General features: G+C 29.5%; 1 protein-coding gene across 1 annotated transcript; it reads left to right on the forward strand.

Annotated features, from left to right (window-relative positions):
• The first annotated feature begins 8,360 nt into the window (after positions 1-8,360).
• On the forward strand, positions 8,361-9,949 carry LOC18100702 (uncharacterized). Its single transcript, XM_006382035.3, has one exon. The coding sequence runs from the start codon at positions 8,586-8,588 to the stop codon at positions 9,795-9,797; it is 1,212 nt and encodes a 403-aa protein (XP_006382097.2). The 5' UTR covers positions 8,361-8,585; the 3' UTR covers positions 9,798-9,949.
• The last annotated feature ends 4,230 nt before the right edge of the window (positions 9,950-14,179 follow it).

Raw genomic sequence — 14,179 nt, forward strand, 5'->3', positions numbered from 1 at the left:
TAAATGGTGGTGGACTTTCAGTGAAGAATATTTAATGGTGTGATCTCTTAATCTAAGTAGGGTTAGGGTTTTGTTTTGTAGTGTGGTTTGCAACATGCAAGTGAGTGTTTGGACATGACTCGTGAGAGGAAGCTAGATGATAACAAGAAAAGGCTTGGATTCTTGTTTCAAGCGTAAGGAATATTTGCACATGGTGGGGATCCTTTATTTTTTATTTTTTAGTTTTTGGACTTGGAAAAAAATATATGAAATTACCTAACCATCTTCGTATTGTATGTTTCTTTGCAATTTGCAACTCACTTTCAGCCAAGATAGAGATGAAAAGAAACCCTAATTTTTAATGCTCTTTTTTTAAGACACAGTTGTTTGGTTGGATTCGGTCTTCGTCTCCAAGTCATGAAAACAAGTCCACTGATGCTTGTTCTTCATGGAAGTTTACTCTTGACTTGTATTTTTCTTCTACGCGGAACTTCTTTTACCTTCACATATCTCAAAGACAATTCTAGAATTTCAAGGAAAATGATTAATTCCACATAGACTGTACGTAGCCAATTCTAGAATTTTGAGCCGAAAACCTAAAGTTTATTGAATGATTGAGGGAGTGAGCAAAATAAAATTCTGAAACGAAATTAGTATGGATTTATGTTTGGAAATAATTGACGCTTGTAAAAGGAAAAAATGGTAGTTATTGTTTGGAAATTAAAAAAGATAAAGATAACAAGGACATATTTTTTTTTATTTTTGAAAAAATAAAAATTGACTAAAAAATTGTTTCTATCTCCGTTACTTTAATCATTTTTTTATTATTATTTTTTGTCATTTGCAAAGAGTTTGATGTTCATTGCAAGAACAAGTTGCTTCAAGTTTTTGGAACAAAACACTGATCAATTATATGATCAATATATATTCTTCTAGAGAAATTCAACTGAAAAGAAAGAAGGACTGGGTCCAATTTGCTTTTCATCGGCCCTCCATGACCAATTTCTTCTTTCTTACCTTTGGTCTTTCCAATACTAGTACGAGGACTACTTCCATGCTTTTTCCTAGTTGCCTATGTGATGGGAATTGAAAACAACAAATGAGTAAATAAATAATAAACCTGGGCTAGGTGCCTTCTGGAATGCGTTTTCAACTGTGTTTAAATGTATTTTATTAAAATTTATTTACTTTAAAAATATATTAAATTGATATTTTTTTAATAATTTAAATATGTTGATATTAAAAAAAATTAAAAATTATTTTGATGTATTTCTAAATGAAAAATATTTTTTAAAAATACTTTATACCACAAAACCAAACATATAGAAAAATTGGGAATTTGGAAGCATTTCTGTGGTTGTAAAAAACAAATAGGTAGAAAATCACCAATATTTTTGTTCATATTTGATAATTTAAAAAATCACCTTTGATTTTCTAGGTTTCCTTTTGAGCACGAGGTCACGAGGTAAAACCTATAGAAGAAAACAACAGGAAATTACAATAGCATGTGTGCTGACTTCTCTGGCTGGAAAAAGTTCTAGATTAGTTTCCCACGTAACCCTGCGAACTGAACTTATTTTTTTTTTAATTTAAAAAAAAAAACATAGGAGATGATTATGTTTCTCAGAAAAATTTAATAATTAAATTAAATTAAATTAATAATATGATAAAAACATATGATAACAACAAAAAACAATAAATTAAAAAACAATCTCAAACGACAATATCAAAAATAAAAATAAAATGTAAATCCTTGTTACCTTTTTAAACTCGTGAACCAGATCATCAAATTAGAAACATCATATATGAAAACAATTGTGATAGTTAAAATTACAATAAAAATTCTAAAATAAAAAATAGCAATAAAAAAATAAAAGTTGAAATTGCAATAAAAAATAAATTGAAGGACAACAACAAATTTTCAATTTGAAAGTTAAATTAAAATAAATAAAAACATTAACAAAAGGAGAAACATCAAAAAAATAAAGATTAAAAAAAACAATACACTATAAACTTAGATTTAAGGGTAAAGTTTAAAATAATAAAACTTTTATAAAAGAGTCCAGGAAAAAAAATCAGAAATCATAAGAGTAAGTATCAAATCAAAAAAATCAAAACATAATAATAAAAAAAATTGAACATGTAGGATTTTTCAATGCATTTTTTTACTTGAAAAAATTCCTATATGTAAATTAAAAAATTTATGCACGCATCCAATTAAACAAATCAATAACCATCGTGTAAAAAAATAACAAAAAAAAAGTCATCAACAATAATCAAAACAAAATTGAAAAAAACAAAGAGACAAATGTAGATTAAGATATTTAATATCGTAACACAGATAATTTATCTAGTTGTATTTAATAAATTTTTTTATCAAAATCAATTTGTAATAAAAATTGACTCACAAATAAAATTTATCGAAAAAAATAAAAGAAAAAAAATATTATGCAATGCTGAACATATTAAAAATCTTATAAAACATAAATAATTTTTATTTTTAAAAATAAATTTAATATGTATAAAAAATTCACAGTTAAATCATATTAATTTCTTTAAAAATTAAACACACTTAGTATAATTAAAAAATAAACTTAAAAATTATTTAAAAAAAGGAAATATAAAATAAAGTTTTAATTAAAAAAATAAAAAAATTTTAAAAAAATAAGGTTAGGTGTTGCGAGCTTGGTAAGTCAGGCCAAGAGCCTAGCCCATCAAGACACGGTTTGTGTGCGAGCCTTTGATTATTATTTTTTAAGTTAATAGGCGAACAACTTGTTATCCATCCTAATTATTTAAAAATAAAAAGATGATGCATCTAATCCTCAGATTCCAACCATTGTTGTAGATGGAAAAATAGGGTTTCTAATTGTTTTCACCGATAACTTATTTTCAAACAATTTTTAACCAAAACACTAAGAAAATACTCTACAAACATTGTTAAATCAATTCATGGCTTACCCAAAAAAAATCTTTTTAAGCTCAAATGTGTTATTTTAGAAACTTTCGATGTAAAAAGAAAAACATCTAATCTGAACTCTTCTATTTATAAGAAACTATTTGACATAAAAATTAACCGTTTTGGTAGTTGAAATTGCCGACAATTATAACTTTATCTTTCTACACCGGAATCCAATGAGTTCCTCTCTTTTCTCCCATAAAAAAGTAATGAGAAAAATAAAATTTGGTATCAAAATTAATTTTTTTTAAATTAAAAGGACCGATTGCTTAATAGCTAAAAAGATAAAGAACTAAAATAAACTTTTCAAATAAATTTCAAATCCGTCACTTATTTTACATGCATCTTTCACATCAGTCCTTTTTTTTTTAATTCAACCTTTTCTCTCAAAAAAAACAAATATGTTATTGGGTGTTAATTTAAGGTTAAAAGAATTAAATTGTGTAAAATAAAAGTTTGAAGAAAAAATTAAAAATTAAAAAAAAAATCACTGCCCCCACTTTACCGTAATGGTGAACAGTTAATATAGCATGGTACAAAAAACACCTCTGCTACTTCCTAGTGTTCCACCTTGATAATGACCACTGCAAGAAAATTGACAGAAATCCCAGTTGATGCTATCCATGTGTCCCAAAACCAGGTGCTAATCAATGGCAGCAGCTCACAGAAATTTCATTTGATGAGATCACGTGGGGTGACTTTGCTTCACTGTTCCTACTTCACTTGTTCTGTTTTCCAATCAACTTGAACAATCCTATGGTACAACCATTTCGATGGTAATTTCACCAATGAACTTCTAGAATTCATTTTATCTAAAATGTACCTGCACATCTGAACAAAGATGAATGCACTGATCTTGTCTTGATTGTTCCATCTAAATCATCGATGATCCTTACGTATTACTATATTCTATTGATTTGTGTTGGTCATGAATGATTCAAATATACTATTTGCAATAAGATGACTGTCCTTCTTACAACCTGGAACAAATCAACGAAGAAATGCCTGATGTTAGTTGAATCTCTCTCATCCAATATATCATGTACAGATGCTTGATAATGAGCAATTGTTGTCCCAGATAGCATATTTTAACTAAATTTCTAGTTCGGATGAGACAAAAGACCTAGAAAAACCTAGTTGAATAAAAACAGTGGATGTAATGATTCACAAATTAACCTAATAACATACCCTTTTCCTGGATTAGCTCCTAAATCAAGTCTGGCAATTGTATTGGAGATTTCTGTCAATAAATTTTCTCATGAACAAATCATCAAGTGATGTGCCTCTTCCTACCTAACGTCACCATAACCACAGCTGGCAAATTTAAAGTAAACCAGGCACTTTAGAGCTAAGGAGACCCAACGTTAGAGGTGATCAAGCTAAGGAAAATGGCATGGCTGGTGTTTCTGGACAAGTACACTTTAGCAGGAACTGCATATCAATTGAAGGTTTGGATTGTATATGGAAAATGGCATGGCTGGTGTTTCCAATTCAACTTCCGAGTATTTGTTTGTGCATATAGAAACATTAGCTCTCCCTTTTCCCAACCCCAAAAAAAAATAAAAAAGAAGAAAGAAAGAACTAGTTGTAGCTAATTTGGATGCACATGAACTTTTGGGGACATATCTCACAGAAAGCAGAAAAGTTGTCTTCATTTCAAAGTATATATTGATAAGCTTGTGATTAATTAATCAAAACCTTAATTGGAACCACAACAGGAATAAGATAGAACAGGCTTGATTAATTATTCATTTCGAGAGTCAAAAGCCCCGAGTCTTTCCTGTATTATATCTATTTGGGTTGTTTTTTCCATGTATTATTATTCTAATTTATTATATTTCTCAATTATATTTTCTTGATTTAATTAATATATCTTTAAATTAAGTTAAGCACAAACTATAGCTAGTTTAGAACATGTGATGTTATTAGAAAGTGCACCTGTCCAAATCTAAATTTCAAAGTAATTTCTTTTGTAAAATTGCAAATCATGAATAAATATTTATTTATAGATTATAAATAAATAAAGAGTAAAAAAAAATATGATCTTACAGGAAAAAAAATGTAGAAAAAAATTTATAATTTTTTATTTACTTTTAATCTGTAATTTTACAAAATACAATCACCTCAAATTTAACTTTTGAATATATGACACCTTCTAATCACACAACAGATCTTATGGTAACTATGATTTGCATTTAACTTAACACAATATATAACATATCAAATAAATAAATAAAATATGGTAACCCAAATCATTTGAGTACAGAATTATGCAAGAAAATAAAGTAAAGAAATCTCAACTGGGTGGGAGAAACATCTGCCAGTTGGTAAACAGTCATTCTTCATGGAAAATATTTCACAGCCACATAAAAAGAATCAAGGATTATCCATGGATTTTGTTATTAATTAGCACACTAATATTTGTTATATTCACAATAAATTATAGGAACAACACAAACTACCCTTCATAAAATTATTTAATTGATCTTATTGAATTAAGTCAAAATTGAAAAGGAAAGATCCCACACTTCTCTAAACATTGTGTATCACATAATGTTCTTAACCTTAATTTGGCATATCTTTGGCTCAATTTCCTTTTCTTTTACTTCAAGTATGTAAACAAAAATGGAGAATTAATTTATTGTTTATGATGGTTAAAATCACATGTTGTCCTCATAAATGATTTTTTAAAAGACAACGTTGTAAAATAATACATTTTTTTTACAAGACAACATGATTAAAAAATATATTTTCCAATTATTTATATTTTGCATAGCTTTTACAAGACAGCACATTTAAGAGATATTTTCCTACATGATTAAAAAGATATTTACTTTTTTCAAAATAATTAAAAAGCTTCTTGATAGGTAGTATATGATATTAATAAAAATATTTTTCAATAATTATATAAGAATAAAAAATAACTCAGTCAACTGAGGATGCCAGATTCAATGAAAAAATAATTAATGGTTAGATATTGTTTTGTAATACATAATCTTAAAAGAAATTTGTCGGCCTAGTGGTTTGGTCACTTCATGATTCTTTCTTAATTTTTTTGCGTAGGTAAAAAAATAATAATAAATAAATAAATAAAAAGTGTGCACCGTTCTCTCATGGTAGCACAACAGCTACCTTCGAATGGATCTAGCCATACCAGCAGGTCTGCCTAATTCAACAACATGGGTTTACATTACTGGTTCGAGCCAACAACTCATTTGACGAGGCAATCATCCTTTTTACCAAGCATTTGGTGCCAAGTAAATTCCATCAAATCAAAGTTATGAAATTAATTATGATGGCCCAGTTAAAAATAAAAACTTTATCAATTATAAGTTCAAACCAAATTATCATCCATTAATCGCACAGACCAAATCTTGTACGAGGATAATAATAATAATAATGAGGGTTTATGAAGATAACTTTGTGCCATTAATGTTTTGATTCCCTAAGTACATATATTATAAGCAGTAAATATTGTATTATATTGCTTATTGCTATATATTGTGTTTTTAATTGAAAGTTTACAAAGAAAGCAGTAAACCTCGATTGACTTGATTAAGTTTTAATGATATAATTGACGTGACTAATTAAACTCTGTCAATACTAAAAACAAGCAAATAAACTTGTTTTGGTAAATCAGTTGACTTAGATTATCGATAATTCGTGAATATATTCAATAATTCAAACTCTTTTTTCTAGAAAAAAACATGAAAAGGACTGATTATTTGCTGAGGAAGATACAGGTGAATGGATTGGTGATGGTTTGTGCTTGTAGTAACGTGAAGGATACCCCCATGATGGATGAGAAAAAATGGTTTCTTCGGAAGGAAACATGATGGACTAACCGACCAACAACTGAGCTACCCTCCCCTTCCCTGTCCTCTGATAAATCAATATAGTTAATTTGTATTAACATGATCATATCCAATAAATACAAAAAGAAAAACTGTATTGAGTTCCAACGTTAGGACTGTTCACTACAGTTCAACTGGCTGTTGTGAGTTTGATCCATGTTGTGACTGTTGTCCTTGTCTCCTTTGTTTGAAGCAATGGCTCTGCTTTTCACTTTTTGGTTGGCATTACTTTGTTAGCTTTGATTTAAGGGTAAATCTCAAGTATCTCCTACAATCATAGATGGATTATTCGATTGAATTCCCAGATAATTTTCTTTTCTCTCCATTGCGAATCCCAAGATCTATGAAATTATCAATCTCAGAATCCCATCTGTCAATCTCCATGTTTCGAATTGTACTTTTCATTCATTAAAAAAAATGTTGTTTTATAAACTCAATTAAGAATTCTCAAATATTTGAACTCGATTTTATTTTATTTTTTGAAATTTTAAAGATTCAATTAAGATTTGTTTTTAAACTTAGTTTTAATTTGAGATAATTTGACATTAGTTCTCTTAATTTATACATACATACATACATGTGTGTCTCTGTAACTTATGGCATTTAATTATTGTCTCATATATAATGAAAGAAACATGTCTTCTCTATATTTTTTTGTTTTAAACATTAACCAAACATGACTTTGTATTTATCATATAAATTATATGAGACCACAGGATCAGATCTTAAAAGCTAAGTGATAAATATTTTGTAAAATCTTATAAAATGTTAATAGATAAAATGATTGAAGTTGGTTGTATATATTTATCGAAATAATCTAATCCGTATTAGCTGAGGCTCATGCCAGGCTTGAGTGGAAGAGGCTCTGGCCACTTAAACAAGTAGTTTTGGGTTCTTGGAAGAGGTGCTTGTTTTAGTTGTGATTATTTTTTAAAATGTTTTTTATTTATAAATATATTAAAATAATATATTTTTTATTTTTTAAAAATTATTTTTAACATCAGTACATTAAAATGATTTGAAAATACCAAAAAAATATTAATTTGAAGCAAAGAAAAAAAAATTTAAATTTTTTCAAAAATACTTTTGAAACGTAAAAATAAATAGGTAAGGATTACCTGTTTGTTCTTTGCCTGTTTGTTTTTGTGTTTCAAAAATATTTTAAAAAAAATTTAAAAATTTTTTAAGCTGGAGATACCTTAAAAAAAAACATAAAAATATGAAAGAAGAGTTTTTTTTTTTTTTTTTTGCCAGACATGGGGGAACTTCTCTTAATTAACAAATGGCTTATACAAAAAAAAAATCATCTCACTCAGAAACAATACAAAATTAACTCTAACCTCCATTTAATTTCATGAAGTAAATATGTTTACCTAATTACTCTCATGCCCCATTACGATTAACACATAATTTAGACCCTTGACTGCTTCTAGCCATTTATAGCATGTAAATTAATGAGAAAGAAAGTACCTACCTAAATCTGTATATAATCATCTTATGACTACAGAGTAACATATGCATATGATCTTCTCTGTACTTAGAAATGTATAAAAAATAATTGGTGCCTACCAAAATTACCCTCTCTCTCTCTCTCTCTCTCTCTCTCTCTATCTCCTTCCTTTTGGAAAGATAGTCTTCCCCCTTTAGTTTCAGTCTATTTGCATTTCGGTCAAATTTATTGTCCCTCCCTCATATAAAAAGCACCAATCTTGTTGTTAGCCCTTCATATTTTTCTAAGCCTAAAAATTGTAAGCTCTTGAACACAAATTCCAAGTTCTTTCATACAGACACAAATGCCCCACCACCATTCCTCCTCCCCTTTCCCTGCTTGCTTCCGCCCTTCCACAGCCGACATCCACCACCTCCCCCCACCAACACCGCCGCCGCCACCTAATTCAGGCAACTCTAACCTCACCACCTGCCTCTACCAAACTGACCTTGGCCTCTTCTCTCTTACTTGGTCAAGTTGCTTTTTAGGCCATTCTCTTCATCTCCACCTCCACCCCATTGACTGCAACAACAGCTACTGCTCTCCTGGTTTTCACTCTAACCCACTCTCTCTCTCTACCATATCTTTTCACCTCAATATCAAACCCTCGTTGTTTTGGAAAAAGCATGGATCCAAGAAATTCCATGTTACTAACCAGGATGCTAACACTCCAACCCCAAGAATTCAAATCTTTTGGGACCTCTCTAGAGCCAAATTTGGATCAGGACACGAACCCCAGTCTGGGTTCTACATAGCTGTGGTTGTTGAACGAGAAATGGTGCTTCTTGTTGGTGATTTGACCAAAGAAGCTTTTGCGAAGACTAAAGCTTTGAAGAAAGAGAGAGCCCAGGTTCTTGTTTTGAGAAGAGAACATGTGTTTGGCAACAGAGTTTACACTACAAGAGCAAGATTTGGGGGCAAGAACAGAGAGATTTCAATAGATTGTAGTGTGAACAATGATGCAAGATTGTGTTTTTGTGTTGATAACAAAAGGGTTTTGCAGATAAAGAGATTGAAGTGGAAATTTAGAGGAAATGAGAGGATCGAAGTTGATGGTGTCCCTATACAAGTCTCATGGGATGTCTATAACTGGCTTTTTGATGACATAAACACTGACCATGCAGTGTTTATGTTCAGATTTGAAAGCAATTTAGACCAGTACCCCAAAGAAGAAGAGGAAGTAGTACAGAAACAAGAACAAATTGAAGCTTATGGTTGTCATCATCAACAACAAGAAATCAATGAGAAAAACAACAACAAAGATGTTGTTTTATGGCAACAGAATTCATCAAGTAGTACCACTAGTTTCGGAATGAGTCCAATAGAGTGGAGAAAGATGAGAAAGAGCTTGATGAGAACAGCTGCAAGGAGTTCATCTTCTTCATCAATTTCCATGTCCTCAGCATCTTCTGGTGGCAGTTCTTCAGTAATGGAATGGGCTAGTAGCACTGAAGAAAGTGAACTTTGTGGTGGTCCTATTGGATTCTCTTTGTTGGTTTATGCTTGGAGGAAGTAAAAGATTAGTTGATGGATTAATGGATGAATTCTCTTCTGTTTTTGGTGATCTTTTGTTAAATTTCTGTTTTTGTCACTAACCCATTATTTGTTGATGAACATACTAGTATAATACTCAATGAATTAGCACAAGACACATACAATTAAATCAAACATTAATCTTTTCTTTCTGTACTCAGACAAGATTCAATTTCTTGTGGTCTTTAATCTCCTTCTGGGCAACTACTGCAATTGACCTTGCTTGGGTTCTGCAATCAAGTTTCCAGTACAATTAAAGATTCAATTTTTCTTGCATAATCTTTGTAATGTAGAAGCCTTAATTCGGATGTCTGGTACTATTTGATTTGTTGGGTCTGGTCTGGCTGGTTTGATTTTGATTGAAACAGTAGGTGTGATGGAAATTTCCTAGATTTCAATCACATTTAGATGAAGACAAGATGCATGTGAAGTAGGTCTTTTCCCTTTTCTGTCCTTTATTTATTTTCTATTGGTACCTGTAAACTAGTACAGCCTTGAGACCTATGTCTCTGATCTCTAACCTCTTGGTAGCCACGTATTGGATCACTCGAAGTTTCATTTCCATGTATGAAGAGTTTGTTTTTTTTTTTTTTTTTTTGAGTTCTTAAATTAAGTCCCTGATGGGATTTATAAGCAAATCGTGTACGTTTAAATTAGTACACTAATTATTATATTAATGAGAAATTTCATTTTAACCATTTTGAACTCAAACCTGAAATTATTATTAAGTAAAGAATGGATGGATTCAATTGCAATTTCATCTGAAAATTTTGAAGTTTGAAAAAGTTTTATGAGATGCTTGTGTAATTCACTATGATTATAGTTGGTAAATTTTTTTTGATATTATTAAATTTATATTTTTAAAATCTTTTCAATACCATCGAAGTTTCGATTTATTTCTGTGATTTGATTTTTAAAAATTATTATTCCTTGCCATGAATTTTTATGAAATTATTAAATTTATCAAGTTGTGCTGTTTTTTCAAACAAAAATAAATAAATTTCTACCCATGTTATTTTTTGCAGAAACTTTTTTAAAGTGTGTTGATTAAAAAAAAAAAAAATCGGTTATATGTAAAGATATGATCCAACACCACATTAAAGTAGTGCCCCATAGAAAACGGCACCAAAGATGTAAGAAATGGGGAAATGGGAGTGTTTTGTTGACCTTTCCCTTTGTTTGAGGAGGACCGGTTAGTACCAGTCTAGATGTCTGGTGAATCTAACGTATAATCTTTATCATCGTTACTGTTCTTGCCTGTTTCCTCGTGGGCATTTCCATTGCTTTTTTCCACATAGGATACTGAAAGGACAAACAACATTATACTTCAGACCCTACACTTTGAACACCAAATAACTTAGTACTTCATGTTTGAAAATCTATAACTTAGTTCATTAAAGGCATCTCCAATGGCAAAAACCATTTCAAAGAGCCAAATTATTGACATAGTTTTTCTTCTTATTTGCGCTCCAATTTTAACAATCCATTTGTATTTTAATATATTTAATATTAATACTTTTGATTTTTTTCGAGAAAAACCATTGAAAAAAGTTTAATTGATGAAAGAATGACTATTTAAATAATATATTTTATTTTCTTGGCTATTTTGATAGTTATGTAAAAATGACTTATTTGATAGAAAAAAACTATTTTAGCTCTTCGATGGGCTATCCTTTTGGAACTATAAAATCAAGGGAGAAAAGTTGTAAAAAAAAATAGTTTTTTACTCTTGGCTTTTTCATTGGAGATGCCTTAACTCATATTACTCGTTTTCATGTAAAAATATTTGTTTTTTTAGTCTAAATTCCAAATTGGTCTTTTGATGATTTAAACATAGTTATAAAATCTAACTCGAGGGTAGGTCAATTGTTCTTTTTTAAAAAAAAAGTTAAAAACAATTTTATTTTGACAAAAAAAATCAAAAAAAATCAATAAGTTAAGGACCGAGTTTTCACCAGCTCAATTCGAGTTTTTAATCGAGTCAGCTGAGTTTTTTTATTTCTTTATTTTTTCTTCATCCCAGATCAATTTAAGCCTCAAATTGACCCATTGAGCCAGTCTAAGTTTTATAACTATGGATTTACCTTCTTCTTAGAAGAAAACCAACATTGTGTGAGTTTAGAAAAACAATGAGATGTTGTTAGCCTTATGGATACAATAATGATTTAATTGTATGTTTTGATTATAACATAAATATTAGATATAATAAAACATTATTTTGATATAGTTTTGATATATGCATGTTACATTATTAATATCATAATGTATTCCATACTTAAATGATTAAAATAAAAATATGTTAATATGCCATATAAATATGTATTATATGTTGCAAACACATTAATTTGCAATGATATAATAACATTCAAAAAATCATCAAAAAAACAAGAAAAGGATTCGTGAAGGTTAAGAAAAACTTGTAGAAATTACGATAACAACTTTGCTGATCAAGAATTTGTAATAGGATTTTTCAAACAACACTAGGCTTGTTTAGGACACCTTAAACAAACCCAAAAAAACCCAAGAAAACCAAGAAAAGACCAAAACATAAAAATGGGGCAAAATCTAGACAGTAGCAAAAACAATTTCACCATATTGAAAACGACAAGGAAGTAGCTAAAACAGTTCAATTGTTTTAAGAAATGATCAAATCATTTCTCAAATTGGTCTAGCCGTTTTTCAAATCGGCTAGTCCGTTCCCATAAAATTTTCAGAAACTCTCGAAGTTTTAAAAAATGGTCTAACCAATTCTAAAATGGTTTGACCGATTCTGCCAACATGCAGAAAACTGTGTCTAATAGCTTGTTTCTTTTCTAAGCCTATAAATAGTCTTTTACTTGCCCAAAACAAGCGTGGAACTTTTGAGGCAAAAATCTAGGCATACTCTAGTTAAAAAACAACATATAACACCATTGTTTCAATTGTAATCATCAAAAAACAATGTTAGGTATGAATTGACAAAATCCTCCTAAAAACTTAATTGTTATTTCAATTAACACCACTAAGAGAATATATTGTGGAAAGTGTAAGTGACACTCTAAACACTTGGAAAAGTCTTTCAGTGACAAAATTATGAGTGGTTTAATACTTGTCCTTCAACAAATTGGTGAAAGGTTTCCTAGTCTTTAGCTCATAAAAATATTGGGGATAATGATTTGATCATAAACCAGCAAAAGGATTGAGTTTGATCTTGCAACTGCAAAAAAATCACGTAACGATTTGGTCTCACCTGCTAAGAAAACCGATGTGCAATAGTGAAACTCTTGAACGGAAATTCAAGGAGAGAGTAAGTGGTTTGTTGAACCTCTATAAATCTTGGTGCAATCTCTCTAAACTTTCACTCTTTAATTATTACATTTTTATTGTTTATTACTTCCGTATTTGGTTGAGTGTTTAGAATTACATGTTATTAGATAAAACAATTTTAATTTATAGTTTTACTTTGTATATCTAATCCAACTTTCCCTTTAAAAAAAGGAATTTAAATAAAACAATGATCAACAAGGATGAAAGGATTAAGTTATAGATTTAAAAAATAAAGGGCTAAGGTGTAACCAGGGACTAAGGAACCGCTAACTCATGATAAAAATTTGGATCCATGTTGTAATTTGACTTGGCTTTATGCTGGTCTGTCAAGGTTCCTTTCTTGGAATTTGGTTTTAATGACCAGGTTACATGCTATTGGCCAGGGCTAGAATTTTTAAGGTTATGTCCATTTTCGATGAGAAATCCCATAAGACAAGCCATACTGGATCTTATGCATTTAATTATTTAAATATTATTTACTTTGACTAATCTATATTCGCTGTCAACCTACCTCACTGATTTGTATTTGTCTAGCCGATTACAAAGATCAAATGGACAAAATATATTATTAATTTATTAGAATTGATTGAGTCTATAAAAATAGTTAAGTAAAATATGTAGTAGTACTTCTTCTATCCGGCTTCTTTGCATTTCGTAGAGTTGTTTCCATGTAAAATCTAGATTATATTAAAGGTGTAATATTTAGCTTTTTCTTAAAAAATATATTTTCAAACTAACTCATATATTAATCAACATTATTTTTTTTTAACAATTTAATGATACATTTTTTATATTAATTTGATACGATTTTAAAGCAACTTCTTTAGTACCTTCGTGACCACCATATTTATTTATGTTATCTCACTAAAAAAATTATAGAGTTTGTCTCAACAATAGCATAATGGGGTAAAAAATTTGCTAAACTAACACAATTAAAAAAATATTTTTCAAACAAGCATAACTTTTGACAAATGCACGTCCCATATCATTTAAAAAAAAACAATTGATAATTTCTTTTTCTTTGTCTTTCTTCTCTACTCAAAATGCATTTGGTACCTC

The sequence above is a fragment of the Populus trichocarpa genome, chromosome 6, assembly GCF_000002775.5.
Source record: "Populus trichocarpa isolate Nisqually-1 chromosome 6, P.trichocarpa_v4.1, whole genome shotgun sequence".
NCBI classification, from domain to species: Eukaryota; Viridiplantae; Streptophyta; class Magnoliopsida; order Malpighiales; family Salicaceae; genus Populus; species Populus trichocarpa.